At 38.9% G+C, this 17,453-nt stretch overlaps 1 protein-coding gene across 3 annotated transcripts in view; it reads left to right on the top strand.

The window, feature by feature from the left end:
* ANKS6 (ankyrin repeat and sterile alpha motif domain containing 6) overlaps positions 1 to 7,743 on the top strand; it is a 38,775-nt gene extending 31,032 nt beyond the window's left edge. Inside the window, exons 15-17 of one of the 3 annotated variants that reach the window (XM_079300640.1) lie at positions 707 to 823; positions 1,536 to 1,632; positions 6,977 to 7,743. In XM_079300640.1, the coding sequence (XP_079156766.1) occupies positions 707 to 823; positions 1,536 to 1,632; positions 6,977 to 7,026 (264 nt within the window). In that variant the 3' untranslated portion in view covers positions 7,027 to 7,743. Of the gene's footprint in view, positions 1 to 706; positions 824 to 1,535; positions 1,633 to 3,031; positions 3,267 to 6,976 lie in introns of those variants that run through there. The other 2 variants (XM_079300641.1, XM_079300642.1) reach the window with 2 other exon arrangements.
* The last annotated feature ends 9,710 nt before the right edge of the window (positions 7,744 to 17,453 follow it).

The following is a 17,453-nucleotide window of genomic DNA, read 5'->3' as shown; positions in this document are numbered from 1 at the left end:
TCAAAGAAAAGGGTAGTGAATAGACATGCACTAAGTTGACATTGCTACGGAGTTCAAAATTCAGCATGAGCCCTGACAATTCAATATATTATTATATTATTATTGATCCCCTGCATGATAGGCAAGGGAGCATTGTATAGAAATTAATATGCTTAGTGTGTGAAGGTTATATCAATATGAAAAGTTTCAGATATTTGTTCTTATCACAGTCTAATTATATTATAACAATATAATAAAAACTGATATATGAACAAAACCTAGTTTTTTCTCAGGAGACACTGGAAAAGTAACCACAATATTCTGAAATTCCAAAAATACTTAGGGGCAAGGGGTGAAGAAAAGAGAGAAACTTTAGGTTTATTTAATTAGCTGTTACTGTAGGTGGAGGAATTTCTGTGGAGACTATATATTTAGTATTAATAGAAGTTGATGTTAAAAAAATTAAAAATCCGTTAATATTTTAGATGTCCTATCATGATTACTTGAATGATTAACAGCAGATTAGAAGGCTTACAAAAGAGTGATAAAATGTGTATCTTTTGGTGCTGGTAATTAATTAAAAATTCTTTATGCACAATACTTACATTAAGTCTATACAATTAAAAAAACCAACAAACCACTTTTAACCTGGAGTAATGAATCTTTGCATAGGTAAATTTTTCTTACCTTTTTTTCTTTTTTTTTCTTCTATATTTTTAATATGCAGGTGGATATGGAAGCTTTCCTCACACTTACTGATGGTGATCTGAAAGAGCTGGGTATTAAAACAGATGGATCAAGGCAGCAGATTTTGGCAGCTATTTCTGAACTGAATGCAGGAAAGGTACATTTTTAAGTACTGTGCTTAGTAAATGATTTCAAAGTTTTTTATATTATTAATTCAATATACATTTGAAATTTATTTGTGGGTGTTAGAAAAGCTAAATTAATTTTTTCCAAACAAAGTGTTTCATGTATTTGATTAGTAAAAAGTCTTCCTTTGTGGCACTTCCTTTCAATAGTTTTCCTAGTCCAGTGAACAAGGTACTTGTAAATGTGAGCAATTGCAGTTTCTGAATATTGATTTCAGCAAGAAAGAGAATAATCTGGCTGCAATAGCACAGCTAAAGAATGCAGTATAAGAAGAAGGGTGTCTTTTAGTTAATGTAACAGGTTTTGATTCATCTGTGGTCACATGAATAGTGCTTCTCTCATTTCTTACACTTTTATTATCTTTGAATTTTGTGTCAACATAAACAAATTTGCTAAGAATGGTATACAGTAAAAAGTGCTCTTGGCAGAGGGATTTTTTACTGAAACATGCCTTTGATATGCTTTGATTTTTTACTGGAACATGCCTAGGCTTGCTGATGCTTCTCAGCAGCTTTTTTTAGATTTGAGGTCCATTCATTCCCTGATAGTGGAAGTTCAGACAAACAAAACACAAAAATTTCCCTAAGTCAAGATCAACAGTAGTGATGAGGCTAAAAATTAGGGGAGGTGGATGATATTCCATACTAAGTTATGCCTCATTTTATTTTATTGTTCTTTTACAGGGTCGAGAGAGACAGATTTTACAAGAAACTATACACAACTTCCACTCTTCCTTTGAGAGTAGTGTTAGTAACACACGACCGCCAGGTCATTCCCAACGTAAGTAGCACCTGAAATTAATTTGAAAAATGAATTACAGGTTCAATTGCAAAATCACAAAATCAGTTAGGTTGGAAAATATGATTTCTGAGATCATAGAGTCCAACCTATGACCAAACACCACCATGCCAACCAGACCATGGCACTGAATGTCACATCCAGTCTTTTCTTAAACATCTTCAGGGATGGTGATTCCATCAACTCCCTGGGCAGCCCATTTGCAATGTCTAATCACTCTTTCTTGAAAGAAATATTCCTAACGTCCAAATGTGTGGATATTTTATTTAATCCTGTCTGGAAGACAGAATGTGGCAGACAAGCCAGTTATGTGCTTTCCTGGCTAATGATGTGTGTCTCTTGCTGAGACTGTAGAGAAGATTTCAACACAAAAAGTAGAGGTATCTGAATATGTTTATACATCCTTCATTACTATCTGAAATAAGGATAAAATTTTTGTTTTGCATTCCTAAACACAGAAAATGGATGTAAGTATAGCAAACCAGAACATACAGTATACTGTCTATAGTGTCTGTATGTATATATGTAGCATCTGTGGGAGGTGTTCTGTATGATACATAATTGCATACGTACATAATTTACATAATCTGTATAGGAGACACTTTAGTATGATCAGGTAGAATAAATATATTCAAGATTTACAATTTAGCATAATGTTTTAGACAGCTATGTTAATTATATATTTATGTATGTATGCATCTGGTTATTTTGCATAGGTAGTATTTTGATATGATTTATCTATAGTTGGTGTCTTCACGTTGGAATACATGTATTCCAAGCATCAGTGTTGTCTGCTAGCCAGGCTGGAGAAACTGCCTTTTAAAATGTACTGTCGGTGACCAAAACATACTGTAATAATTGAATACATTTCCTACACTCTCAGATATAAAAACTGCAAATCTTTGTCCTGCCAGCAATCTGTAACAAAGGCAGATACTCATCTGTTACTCCAGATTAAAGCAAAGGGCATAATTTATTCCCACATGTACTTCTGTATCCATATTTAGTAGAAACAACAAAAGCCATTGAATAGCCTTGAGAAATCCACCGTGTTAAAAGTGCTTCTTCTTCAATTGTTTATTTTGCTGCTTTCATCCACTCACAAAATAATTTCATTTGTTTAGGGGCTATGCTAAATAATTCAGGTATTGTATGCTTTAGGAAAAGTTAATAATGAGCTAGGCCAGTTGTTCCAATCTCAGCTGCATTTCACTAGGTATGTGAAAGCAGGTGCTAACTGTTGACCTACTGATGTCTTGGGATAAACTGGAAATTGGTGGATTAGTTAGTTAGTTAATACTTCCAGTATTCTGTGTAGTCTGCTTGGCTGAAAGCCACTATCAGGTGTCCCTGTATGCATTGTGCAACTTTCCGTTCTCAGCATAGTCAGCATGTGTGGGAACTTCTGGATGTCACTTGGTAACATCCCAGAGCTGAAGAGCCTCTTCTGTAGATATTACTAGGTGAGCAGAAGCTGTTTGGGATTTGATTACATGGTGCAAAGAACAGGAATTACTCAAGAACCAAAGAAGCATAGAGGTGTAATGTATCTCCAAGCAACTTGCTGACCTTAAGTGTCTTGAAGACATCAAAGGACAAGAATGGAGGCTCAGAGTTGGGGAGAACATCATTTTGTAAGAATGGAGGAACAGTTACTCCTGTTGAGCTTTTGACAAGACCCTGCAAGAAGGCTGCCATCAGAGAGCTGGCTTTTGGGTTTTTGTGTATTAGAGCTCCATGATATAGATTTGGCCATGAAACAGAAGCACTAACAGAGAAGAGGAAGAGAACATGTAGCTAAAAGCAGTTTCTGCACCAGGTAAGCTGCTTTTTATTGTAAAAAGTAGCAGTGGAATCCTTATGCAGTCTCTGGAACCTGAAGTTCCAATAATGTGTAATATTTTAGAGCTTAAGAGCAGCTGTACCAAATCAGATTCAAGGTCCATACTATTGTGTTCAACTTTTTCATCCAGTTTCATCTGACACTGATGTGAAGAGCTTCTTGCTTTCATTTGCTGTGAACTTGCCATGTCCTGACATTTTTTACTTCATCATACTGGATCAGAAGATACAGTGAGCAGTTGTTTCCTCTTCACTGCATCCATGCTACTGATGATTTTACAGATCACTGTGATATTCTTCATTCATGTTTTTTTCCAAGGGGAAGGCTTATAGGCTGCTTTCTCATTCCCTATACCATAGTTTTTCCTAACCTCTTTTCTGTTATTATCTTTTCATACTTAGGAGATACCAGCCTAGCATACAGTATTCAATATGTAGGCATATTATGGATTTACATGACTGAGTGATGTTTGTTTTTCAGTTATGTGCTCTCCTTTCCAATCTCTTGCCCTTTCCTTGTTATTTCTGGGACTTTACTGTGTTGGCTATAATTGAAGATTGAATTGGTATTAATTCCAATTACCTCTTAAAACTCAACTGATCTACTGACTTTGAGTTCACAGCCTATAATTTTATATAAACACACATACATCTTTTCCATTTGCCTTACTTCATATTACTTCATATTTATCTTCACCAAATTTTGTCACTATCTTATTGTTTAGGCACAGATGTCCCATGAAATCTTTTTGCCAGTCTTCTGTTTACCTTTCTTTTTATTTACATGGATAACTTAGGAAGGCTTGTCCTTTCACTCTATGTGCCCTTTCAAAATCATATATTGAATATACTGTTCATATCTTGAATATCCTCAAGCATATTCCTATGAAATAATAGTGGTGAATCTCTCCACTATGGAAAAATCACTGTTTACTGCAACCTTCTGTCCTCTGCCACCCTAACATATTATTTATCCACACAAAAAATTTTATTTTTCCCCTGTGGGTCCCTTATTATCTTAAGGGCTAACTTTGTACCTTGTGAAATGTCTTGTCAAAATCCAAGCATCAAATGGACCTCTTTTATCTACAAGACTGTTGGCACCTTCAAGGAATTCTAGTAGATTGGTTAGGCAAGACTTCTAAAATCCCTCTTGATTGTTTTCCACAAAATTACAGGTTGTTACAGTTTCTACTAATCTGGTTGGTATTACTGTCCATCTCACTGGTCTCTGTTCCCTTATATTCTCTATTGAACCATTAAAAAGATTCACATCACTGTTATCACATCTCAGTTATGTGACAACTTAAACAACAACCTGTGCTCTGTAAACAGCAGTTCAGTTGCTTAATCTTTCTGCTTCTCTAGGACATCTGCCTTAGAAATTTGCTATTATTTACTTTGTGTCTTTATGTATTTGTTTTACATTTTTTTTTGCTAGTGCTTTTGGTTAAGGTATTGTGGACTCCCACATAAAGAATGTTTCTGAAATGGAATCCTTCCTACCCACCCCTTGCCAAGGACACCAGGTTAGGCTCTGTGAATTCCATGCTCCAGTCCTTGCCTGAACTGCATAAGGCAGAGCAGTGTAAATGATTCTGAGGTTACTGGACCTGTAAGCCATTAGGTTTGGAGGCACCATGAATTCTGAATAGGCAAACAGTCCTTGCATGGGGAATGTTGCCTCCATCTCTTTTTTAATGGAAATTAATTGGTTATTTTTAGAAAATTATGACAAAATTATTAATTCCAAGGGTGAACATTTTGGCAGGTTTTGACACTTAGGTAGTTGGGCTACTATTACGTATTGGAAGATTGACAATGCACCCTGTCCTTGATAAGAGGAACTACTAGGAAGATACTGTTTTTTTATAACCCAGGGAATGTGTCCATCAAACACAGAATTACTGTGCTGCTTCATCATTTAGAGCAGATGACCAGCCTGTGGAGACATGAGGCAGAATGACTGCTCTGAGGAATAAAATGCTTCTCCTTGGTCTGGATTCCAACCTCAGAGAAACAGCAAGTGGCAGCATAAAGCCCAGATTTCTGAGACAATGGGGTTTAACAAATAGTATTATCCCAGGAAAAGTTACTGTTTGTGGTTTAAGGTGACCTTTTGCTTACATGTTTCTGGTAAAAAAGAAAATTGGACTTTCTGAATGCCTAGTTGCCAGGACTAATTGTTTAGTTTATTTTGGTGGGCTGTGCCAAGATTCATGACCTCATTAACTGAGTGCAATGAAGAGGTTGAACAGATCTGGCAGTGGTCTGCAGGGTAATTGAAAGAATTACACCAAAGAAGACAGAGTTACATTTTAACACAAACTTGCCAAATCAGAAATGGAAAGCTGAAAAAAGGTCATATGGATTCTTATGGGAAAAAAAAAAGGGGTGTGGGGGGGAGGTAGGGGAGAAAAGCAACTGAAATAATTTCCTCCAGAAGAGCAGACATAAAATTCTATATGCTAGTTATAACAGATGTGTAAGGAAGTGTTATATGTTAAATCCTGTGATAAAATGGAAACACTTCATGCCAGTTCCCTTGCCCACTTATGGCTTGCAACAGAATTTGCCATTTCTACAAAAATGACACGAAAAACATGAGAACATCCAAGGTTTATACTCTGAAGGATACAATCTTTTTCTGCTTGGACATGTCTTAAACTCATTATGAAAAAAAAAAAAATCATTAAGATTGGTTGGGGGGTAAAGCTAACTAGCAGTTAACTTAGTTTGCCTTCTAATGCCAATTTTATTCAAATATTTGAAAAAAAAAAAAAAAAAGAGCCTTGTCACTTGGTACAGACATTCAGCTGCTCTCCACCATCTAAACAACATTCCTGATAGGTGGGAAGAAAAGAGAAAATCCAAACATCTGGTAGGGGCAATGAACAAAGGCAGGACATCAATTTCAAAAGAATATACTGAATATTCTCCAGACAAAAGTTTAAATGAAGACTAGTAGCCATGCCTATGATGAAAAAGGAATATGATGCCATTCAGTCTACAGTTAGTGGAAATTCTTGTTTTCTGGTTTCTCTTTACATATTATAGTATGTTATTTACATTGATAGATACATATGTATCTGCAGATACAGTTATTTGTGTATTTACTTTTCATTTTCGGATTCAGACTCAAATATCAAATGGAAATTATCCAGAGGAGCAAGTTAGAAATTTCAAATTGAAGAGAGAGAAGTTAAAATAGGAGCAAAATCAATACAGACTTCCATATAAAAATCATACAGGACAGTAGGTGATCTTTTTACACATGAGTTTGACTTTTTATACCTTCTCCTTACAGGAGACGGCTTAAGATGAGTAAAATGAACTACAGGATCAAACTGTTAGATACTGGTATAACAAGTACATTGGGAAATGTGGGCCTATTTCCAGTAGTTCTGGAATTACTCTCTTGTTTATAGCTGTGAGTCTTACTGGTTGCAGTTTTTCAGACTTCTTTTTTTTTCCTCTCTTACAGCTCCTGGCTGCTCTTTAAAACCGCAAGAAGTTGTTTCTTCTAAAAGGTAGTTACTGGAACAAAAGTGCTTTTTGTTTGTTTATTTTTTTATGGTGAAGTTTGGCATCTAAGTAAATCCAGACAAATCCATACAAATGAAAATTGGAAAAATTAGTCCTGACTATAGTGACATAGGATTTTCTGCAGTAATGTGCCTAAAATACAGAACCCACAGAAAGTCAAAGAAAATAATAAAGAGATTGCTTCTGCAGTTCAACCCAACTGTTGAATTGTTCAAAGCATCAGTGGTCTGGATTTAAGAAGAGCAAAATCAGAAGAGCAAGGAAGATGGATGAACATGCAAGAAGATGGATGTTTCATTCCAGTCTTACCCATATATAAAGAACCCGTGGGAGACCTACATGGGCACAGTCAAGAGCAACAAAAGCACAGAAGGCCACCACAAATTATGACCTTCTACATGGGGAAATGCATAAACTGAATATGCCTCTATTGATTGGATACAGATAAAGGAGTCTAGATTGAAAATGCAATGATTTCATGGGAAGAAATATAAAGGAGAAGTAATGCTGCATTCTTTAATAATCAAAATATACTTTAACAATTCAATATTATGAGGTTAAACAGCAGTAAAAACAAAATACCTATTTTTAAAAAACAGCACTTTATTTGATGAAATGCATAATCTCTCACCAATATTTAAACAGAAAAAATGTTAAAATATTTTATATTGCTGACTTTTTTTTGAGAATAAAAACATTTATCTGGTATTGGCTGGGTTGTTTTCTTTTTTAATAGTAACACGAACATATCCTTAAAAATACATTTTTATAACTTGATTTTGTAGCAATTTTGAAATGGAAGTTGCAATAATTACAAGTAGAAATAATTTTCTGCTTAGTAAATACCATTTTTGTTAAGCAGTTAAAATGCAAATCATCAGGAATTAAAATACAAGTCATCAGAAGCCTCTGACACTCTTTGTCTGAAGATTCAAGTACTGCAGGTAAAGGCAAGAAGATACTGGAGCTCCAATTACCTGAGTGCTCTCAGTATATAACTAAAGATTTTACATTTCTCCATGCTCCTGCCTGTGCTGACAGCTCATGGCTGCTTCTTCTGCCTTTGAGAGGAGGTAAGTTTGAGACAGAGTCCTGTGCTGTGTGTCTGTGTGTCAGGGCTGGCACGGGCAGCTCTTTAAACTCTACTGTAGGCAGTGGAGGTCTGGTTGGTGCCATCACCAGGGCCTCAAAACCCAGTATCTCACTGGCTAGACCAGAAGTTTGATTCAATTGTCCAGGTTCCACTGGCATTTGCCAGACCCTAAGGCATCCAAAACACCCAGAAGGAATGCCAGACATGACACTACCTGAGGGTCATGATCAGGTTGTTCATTGCAGCCACTTGGTCAAAGAGAACATTCAGAGATGGAGAGTGTAATTTCATTGACTTGTCCTAATTTGTCACAGACTTTCAGAGGTGAAAGCTTTTTTTTTTTGTTCCTGTTTGCTGTTCATTTTCTGTGTCATCCTTTTTTCATTTAAATGAAAATGTTTGTTGCCAAACTTTGCTTAACTCATAATGAAAAGTGATACCTTCTGGGTTTTACCAAAGAAGGAAATCCTGCAAAAACAGTTGTTATGATTCAGTCTAGCACTATAAACTTGACTAATCTAATTAACCTAAGGTTTTGCTGAGGAATAATGTTATTTTACAAGAAGCTTTTAAAAGTTTATTTGAATTTGATTTTCTTTTTCTGCACTTTGGCAATTAATGAACATTAGATTTTAAATAAAGATACTTTCTTATCTGGAAATTATTCAAGCAGTCATCTATAGTATTCCTCATGCTTCAGCAAATGGCTTAGAAGCCAGGTACCTTCTCAAGGGAATAACTTTGGTTTCCAGAGTGAAGGGGAACATAAGAGTTCATGCAAAGAGATTTCTTTAATACCGAGATCAGCTTAATTTACAATTGCTTGGCTTGTCTAACTCTGACACTAATAGCCTCAAACTTGCCACTTTATTTTATTTCAAAGCCCTCTTGGCAGTACAAGGGTACATTTAGTGGGAACAGGCTTTGTCCATTAAAACCAAAACTTCTTGTGCTATATTTAAAGCTGATTTGGAACACTTAATTTCCAGTCTCTCAGAAGTTTGTATTATTGAAATGAACTGTTAATGCAATGTCCTTAAAGTGTCATAGGAAGGAATTGTTTCGAAGCAATATTTGCTACTTGTCATTCACAGCATTCCAGTGTGCATTAAAGCTTAATGGAATTAACACACAGTCATAAAAACAACAGCAAATAGATATTTGAAGTATGATTGACATATTCCTGGCATTGCACCTATAGCATTTTAATTGGCCTCTTACTTCTCTGAGTTTTTATGTGTGTGTACAACACTCTCAAAATAGGTCTGTTTGGTGGGATATCAGGACTGCTAGCTGAGGGATAGTGCTGTACTGGAGCAGAGTTCTTGAATGTGATAAACAGGATCATATGAGTGTTGGAAAGCAGGCCCATTTAAGACACTTCCTTATAAATAGCCTAAAAATATTGTGTGTTCATGTATACACTTGATACATGTTTGTGAGTTCTTGTTTTTAGTAAGCCTATGTGATTTGTTACCCCACAGAATTGGTAGCCTCCTATTAGTTGGTGCAGAGAGTTCCTGTTTTTGTGAGCTGTGGAACAATACCTTTGCACAGACAGCAGCCAACAAAGTGCAATAGATTTGATTACAATGGGCCTGATTTTAACTATTCTCCACAGATTTCTCCATATATAATTTTTCTTTCTGCTGCCATAATTTCCTAAGAATGGGAGGAATAAGTAAAAGGAAAAAAAATTGAATAAAAGCTGGAGATAGAAGCACAGCTATTAGATAGGGATTTCTGGTTTTCTTTTCAGGATCTGCCTCTCTTTTAGGTGGTTTTTTGAATAGTCATAATATTGAATGCTCTGGGATTCACTTACTTCAGCAGCTCAGGACTCCAAAGCTCTTACTGTTTATCACAGACTTAGTTCAAAATCTGTTGCTCATATACCTTACTTACAGCAAACAGAAAGTGTCGTTCTCTGTGCTAGTAATTAAAGGGGGTGTGCAGAGATCCACTTTTCCAGCTGCTTGGGCCACAGAATACAAAACAGAGCTCCAGTTTATATATGCTTCTAAAACATTGTATTATCTCCTTTCGTGCATTTTTAATTGCATATTTGGTGTGTCAAGCACACATGCAAACTGTAGTCCTTAACAATGCCACAGATACATTTTACACTATCACAGAATGGCTGGAACAAGCCTTTGGAGTTTTATATTGTCCAGTGCCCCTCTGCTGAGGCAGACCACCTAGATCTGGTTGCCTGGGACCCTGTCCATTGGTCTCCCCTCATCCAGTGAGATGCTCTTCATAGAAAGCTGTCAGGTTCATTAGATGTGATTTCCTCTGTTGTGAATTTGTACTGACTACTCCCAAACACCATCTTAAAATAACTGGACATTATTTTCAAGATTATTTTTCCCACCACATTCCCCATAATCAAGGTGAGACTGCTAAGGTCCAGTTCCCTGAATCCTCTTTCTTGCTATTCATAAAGATAGGCAATGTTTTCTTACACTGTGCAGAAATGTTAGCCAATCACCACAACCTTTTAAAGATAATTGAAGCAGGTTTGCAGGACACCAGACAGCTCCCTCAGTATTTGTAGAGTGCATCCCATGAGGTCCCATACACCATCTCTGGAATATCATGGAAGGATATTTTGTCATCTACATGTGCCCCTCAGACAATGGGTGTTGTGCATACTATACCTCTGCTAGTCCTTTGGTGGTTTATAGACATCTTCTTACAGTGAACTTTGCAGAGGTTTGTCAGCTCTCTTCCAAGTATCCCATCATTTTCATTGCACAGCAACAGCATTCATGGTTACCATTCCCTGGGGATGCTGCTGTTGTTTCTCAGTTTACACAGTGATACATAAACTTTGGGTTTTTCCTTCCAATTCCTTGGACAAAGAGAGTGAACAGAGAGTGAAAATTTGCTGACACTTTTTTGTGTTACCAATATTCAAGTAAATCCAGCATCATGATGTAGTGGGCAACAGTCTTTTAAATGCTGAGACTTTGTTAGGCTCTAAATATTCTGAGGAAGATTACTTAGTACATACTGAAGACTGCAATACACCCTGTATTTCCTAGCCAGACATAACTTCACTCTTGCCACTCATCACACTGACAAGTACAATAAAACCAATCAAATCAGTGCAAGTTAGGAAACAGGCTGTTAGATTCAGGGTCAGATAGCAAATCCTGCAATAATAGAATGCCTTTCCTTAGTATAGCCACAGGTGGTTTCTTGTGTTTTATCTAGATTACAGCCTATGAAGTCATGCTGACTAGTCCTATGATTCAGCCAACCAGCAGGCATGGGTCCAACTCACAGGGAAGCCAATCACTCCAGGTGCTGGTTTTTTTACACAGCAGTAATTAGTTGCAACCAAGCTCCTCCTTATTTCCTCTGCATGAGGAGAGGTGTGCCTTCTCAAGTATCCTGAAATGTAAACTTGAATGGTCAAAGATACTGACTTCTAACATTAATAGTGTCAATTCTTTGTTCAATTTAGAGGACAGTGGTGTTCTTAGATGACAACTCCTAAATGCGCTGAGTTCTCTGATAGCACTGCTTAAACAAAATAATGGTTTTCTACTTGTGGCAAGATGTTTGCTGAGAAGTTGTAAAAAAAAACAAACAAAAAAACCCCAAACGAGTCCCTTTTTACCTTTCAGTAAATAAGCGCTGAACTAAAGAGCCAAATACTGGCCTGGTTTATATTTGTGTAACCATACCACATCCAAGCCACAGTGGATTGAAGTGCAGGGAACTGCAAAAGAATCTGGGCTAAAATAATATAGAAATGAAGTATCCCACCCCATGTCTGGTTGCATAAATTCTGTCCAAACCCAGTGTGTGTGCAAGAAAACCATAGGTATGTTCTTACACAAGGAGCTGCAGAATGTGTTTGTTGTATTGGTTTAGATATCTTTTAAATTTTGTTGGTGGCTCACCTCCCTGTTGGAATTCATTATGCTATTGTTTAACACCTTGGAAGGCCTTGCCTCTCTCTAATCTGATGAGTAGTTATTAGATAAATATTACAAATGTTATCAATGGACTTGTTTTGTAATGCCTTTCTTTTATGCTGGAGCAAAGCAACACAAAGAGCAGTTCATTATAGAGATGAGGGGATGAAGAGGACAAAACAAAACTACAAAAGTACCCCCACTAGAAAACCCTGACTTGGTTGGATATATCAACAAAACTAAGTAAATTATTTAGCTTGTTTATTCTGTGGAAATTAGAAATAACCTTCTCATATGTTAGCTATTATGTACATGTGAATATTTTAAATTAATTTGGGAGAACTGTGCATAAGCACAGCATGAGAAACTCCTCATTTCTCTCCTGGAGACAACATGTCACATTAGAAGCATTGCACAGCCATTTCACAAGCAGAGCATGCCAAATACAGAAGGCAGAGCTGATGATAGGATGGAAATCCATACTATGCTGTTCCCACCTTCTGTGTTTGGTTCCCCATGTTACACTGGATTCCTTTTAATTTGCTTAACAAGCACAGAGAACGTCTAGATTCTTTGGTTTGTACCTTTAAGATGTCTGGCAAAGACACACCAGTGATTTCTTAGGTGGAACAAGGATGGTTCAGGAAGGGAAGAAGAGAAAGACACTGTCCTATGCTTCTTGCATTTTGAAATTTAAAATTGCACAGAAAGTTTTAAAACATGAATGAGAGCTGTATTACTTTATTAATGTAAAAAATGCAGTATTTTTAAAATCAAAACAAAACCACACACATCTCGAAATTTCCCATAAAAACATAAAATAAATGTTTACCTTCCATTTGCAGCAACAATATTTTTGCCAGCTTTGCTGTCTCTGTTCATGTACCTGCTTTTTTCAGTCTGTCATCCTGGGTTTTTTAACATTCCCCAATGAGCTCATGTTCCCTTGTAAGTGCTTATTATTAGAGCCAAGTGCATGTTGCAATCCAGATAATTCACTTCACCATTGTGTTGCTTTTTTGTTATACGTGTTAGACATGTATATTTATAATGCAATGAAACCTCAAGCTGAGGTCACTGGATGGAAGAAGTATTTATTTGTCTGAAAAGTTTGAATGGAAGACTATGTTCTTGGCATTAGTTACCATGTGATAAATTTGGGGATGAGTATGTGACCAGAAGGGAGTTTTGCATCCTGAGTTTTGCTTCTGCTTGACAACAGACACGTTGTGTGATCTTGAGTAAATAACTTTTCTGCCAGAGTTTCCCTTCACCAATAGACAGCTGGTAATGTTCCATCCTTAGCTGGTCATGGCCACCAACACTGTCAACAGAAAGCTCCAAGAACAATTAACAATGGCATCCACAGCAAACTGCTCTTTTACATTCTTGATATTTTCTAGGTGTTGAAATGAGAGAGTAAAAACACTACAGAAACATTCACAATTGTGTTGGTGCCCAGATAGAACCACCACCATCCCCAGGCTGTGGATCATGCTCCTTCCCGAGATTCTTGGTGAAAGCTGCAAGAGTCAGCATGAGGTTGCCAACTGCTTGACCAATCTGATTGCCTTCTATGACAAACTGTCTGAATTTGTGGACTCAAGAGCAGCACCTTGACTTTTGCACAGCTTTAAACACCCTGTCTCACAGTATTCTTATATCCAAGGTGAGATACCACAGTTTGGATGAGTGGTTAACTAGACAGATAAAAAATTGGTTTGATGGTCAAGCTTAGCTAATAGTAGCAGGGAGCTCGTAGCTCCCAGCTGGACCCGCCTTCAGCAGGGAGCGGGACCGGAGCGCTGACCCTGAGCTCAGCTGGACCCTGCATCCTCCAGCATCCCACGGTTCCTGCTACGCCAGGACCGGCTGATGAGGCAGACCGAGCGCCAGGCGTCGAGTTTAACACCCTCCACTTTCAAAAAGTTGGAGCCTGCGCTGATCTTTGATACCCTTATCTCGAGCTCCTCAGCCTCCGCGGCAGCGCCTTGAATTATTCATTGCTATCGACAGCCCAGAAATTACCGTCCCCTCAGCCGAGGCGCGCTGCAGCACCCTGATAGTAATTGATCACAGAGGAGGAGAGGAGAGCTGAGATTGCCGCCGCCGCCCCTCGGCGCCAGAGCCCGGCCCGGCCGCGCCTCAGGGCCGCCATGGCGGTGCCTGGCCGCCAGGGGGCGCTGCCGGCTCGGCCTTGGCGCCGTCAGCAGAACCCCGGGAATGAGGGACAGCCGGGAGAACCCCGGGAGTGAGGGACGGCAGGAGGAACCCCGGGAATGAGGGACAGCAGGGAGAACCCCGGGAGTGAGGGACAGCCGGGAGAACCCCGGGAGTGAGGGACAGCCGGGAGAACCCCGGGAATGAGGGACGGCAGGGAGAACCCCGGGAGTGAGGGACGGCAGCCCTGCGGTCAGGAGAACTCGGGAATGAGGGACGGCGGACGGGAGCGGCACCGGCGTGGCTGGAAGGTGGCTGGCTGGCGAGGCCCTTTACTCAGCGAGCTGCTCTGGAGCTAATGGGCTCTCCCGCTCTCTTTCCCTTGCCTCGTCCCCGCGTTTTTCCCGGCAGGGGCGAAGCCCTCGTCCCCAGAGCCGCGGGCCCTTCGAGAGCTCTGGGTCTCCGAAATGGAGGAGTGGTGCGAGCTCCGGCCCTGAGCTGTGCCCCAAGGATCGGGAAGAGGGCTGGGGACATGTCACGGTGGCTGCCCGGCAGCGACAGCGTGGTGGGAGATGCGCCTGAAGCCACTGCAAGGCTTTGGTTTGGCTGTGCCCTGAGCAGAGCCATTTACTCTCCATTTACTGGGAGAGGGGACTGAGGAACCCACCTGCACCGTCACCCCTTAAAGCTGCCCTCGGAGCTTTTTCTGGCAGCCTCTCCCCCATGTTACACAATTGCTCAGTGTAGGCTGATGCTCCACGGGATAGGGGGTGAGCTCTCCGAACAGACACAGGGATCCAAGCTGTCTGTTCACGTACAGAAAAGGAGAACCCACAAAATAATACCAGTGAGTGAATGCCAAATGAAGTCTTAAGTATTGTATAAAATTGCCCTGATGCATTCTCTGCTTCAGTCATTATGGTGTGTATTTGCTGTAGAAATAAGCTATGGAAAGATCAATAAAGGAAACTGTGACAGGAGCAGCATACTTGCAGGTATGCTTCAAAACACACCAGTGTTGTTCTCCATTGCAGTTGGCATTCCCATTGCAGTGGGAAGAAGTATAACAGTTCTGAACTTTCCAGTCTGAGTATCTGTTAGTTTAAACCATCTGAATAAAAAATATTTATGATAGTGAAAAATCTCTGATCTGCTTAAATTCTTCCAAATTTAGGCTTGGCGTTGAGTCATCATTATTCCCTGTCAAATGGTTTTGTGAAGTCACCCAAATAATGAGATGTCACTTGCCTAGATACATTAATAATTAGAAGGATTTATTGTAGTAGGCATCATGGGAAAGTGTAACTTTCCCATTAGATGTCCTTAATTAGAAAAGAATGTGTCAGATTTCAGATCAACGTAGGGGAACTACAACTATCCATTAAAGAGAGAAGGACAAATAACGCAAGTGACAGCTCTTGCAGAAGTACAAAGATTTAAATACTTTATAAATTAAGGGGTTTGAAGGTGCTCATTTTCATCTCTAAAGCTCTGTGACCTGTCTTCATCATCAGAAGGGTGCAGTCTCCAAACTGAATTAAACAACATAAAGAGCAAGTGCTCTATATAATTCTGACAACAGAATTTTTGTGTAATCAGTGGTTATTCCTTTTCCTCTCTTTCAGCAATGGCTCCTTAAGGTGGGCCAAACTTCTCTGGATAGTGCTTGATTATGCTAATATGAAAATTTTATAGTGACACTGGCATCACTTGAACCACAAGAGTTGTAGCTAATACACTTGTTCAGTTGGTGGCAAGATGTGGAATAGAGAACTGGTCTGACTGGCTTTAGGATAAAAATTGGAGAGCTGTTAGCTAATTCTAACATGTGGGAGACATTACTGTAAATCCAAGCAGAATGAGGTGCCTAACTACTTGGGCATGTGCAAGGAGTTAATATAAATACCCATCTTCTGTGTCTTCCTTTTGGCCCTAGGTAATTCTTCACAGACCCAGACCAAGGGTTTTACGGGTGTTACACAGAAGCTAGAAGCTAAATCTTACAATGCTTACATTTACTTAGAGTCATGACTGGAACCAGTTCATACTCATATTTCTATTCAGTGCTTGGTTAACATTCAGACGTATTTTATTTAGGCAGTCTTAAAATCATGCCATGAATGACATCAAAGCAAGGGGAATTTAAGGAAGGGGCACATCTGTCTACAGTTTGTTTCAGCTTGCAAAGAGGTGTTCTGAGATGGGGAGACTTAAAATTTTGCACCATAAGCAAACTACTCAGTTTGGGAAATTTGATCTATTAATCCTGTGTCAGTTACACCTGAAAGTTACTACAAGCTGATTTCTGTGGCCTGAAGCTTTTTCTGCAGCCTCTGTGAAATCAGGAATGCTGGACCAGTGCCCAGCTGACAGGTGGCCATGTTACCAAGTTATCATCTTGTTTCCTGCTCTGGATAAGTGTTTCATTAGGGATGGTTTTGGGAGGAAAGCTAAGTTTGTTTCTTACGAGGAAAGGAAATCCTTTAACATGGAGGCTGAGCCACATAAACAGGGCCTTGTTAAATAAGCCTGTTGGTTTTATAATTTCAGCTCTTTTATGAGCTTTTATCTGAAAAATAAATGCAATCTCAATTTAGGAAAGGATATATCTAGTTTACCTGGAGGAGATAGGTGCTTAAAATGTATGTAGTTCTGTGGGACTGAAAATGTGCATGTTTAAAACAAAGTTCAGGTGGAACATTAAAGGCATGACTTAAATACTCTTTTGAAGTACTGTGTGGATGCCTTCTCTTTTCTAAATTCAACCTTTATCACGTATGAAATCCTAAGAGTACTAGGGAGCAGAGGGCATGTTCCAAAGGGATACATGAAAAGCAGCTCCCATAAGTTAATAGCATCTACCATTTGTGTTTTTAATGAGCTAAAATGTGAAATCTTGTAAACTAATTTGAACAAACTACAGTGTCTTGCTCAGAGCAAGGTCTCTCAAACATCAATCAACTCTTGAAAGTTTGTTTGCGAGATACTTCTCTAAGAATCTTTCATCCTAAAACTGATGCTTGAAAACTTGGCAATAGATCTTGACAAGATTCACATGTGAGTGCCCGAGAGACAAGTGGTGCACTGTTTTACTGAGGAAGGTGGTATAAATATTCCACTTTTGAAGGCAGGACCAAACGAAGCTCACCTGCTCCTTAAAAGGTACTGAAACCTGACTACTTTACATACTGTTTTGTAAATGAGAGTTTCTGAAGCACACCTTTATTTTCAAA

This window comes from Erithacus rubecula, assembly GCF_903797595.1.
Source record: "Erithacus rubecula genome assembly, chromosome: 3".
Taxonomy (NCBI): Eukaryota; Metazoa; Chordata; class Aves; order Passeriformes; family Muscicapidae; genus Erithacus; species Erithacus rubecula.
The sequence above is the reverse complement of the archived record's forward strand: the minus strand, read 5'-3'. Positions and strand labels throughout refer to the sequence as shown.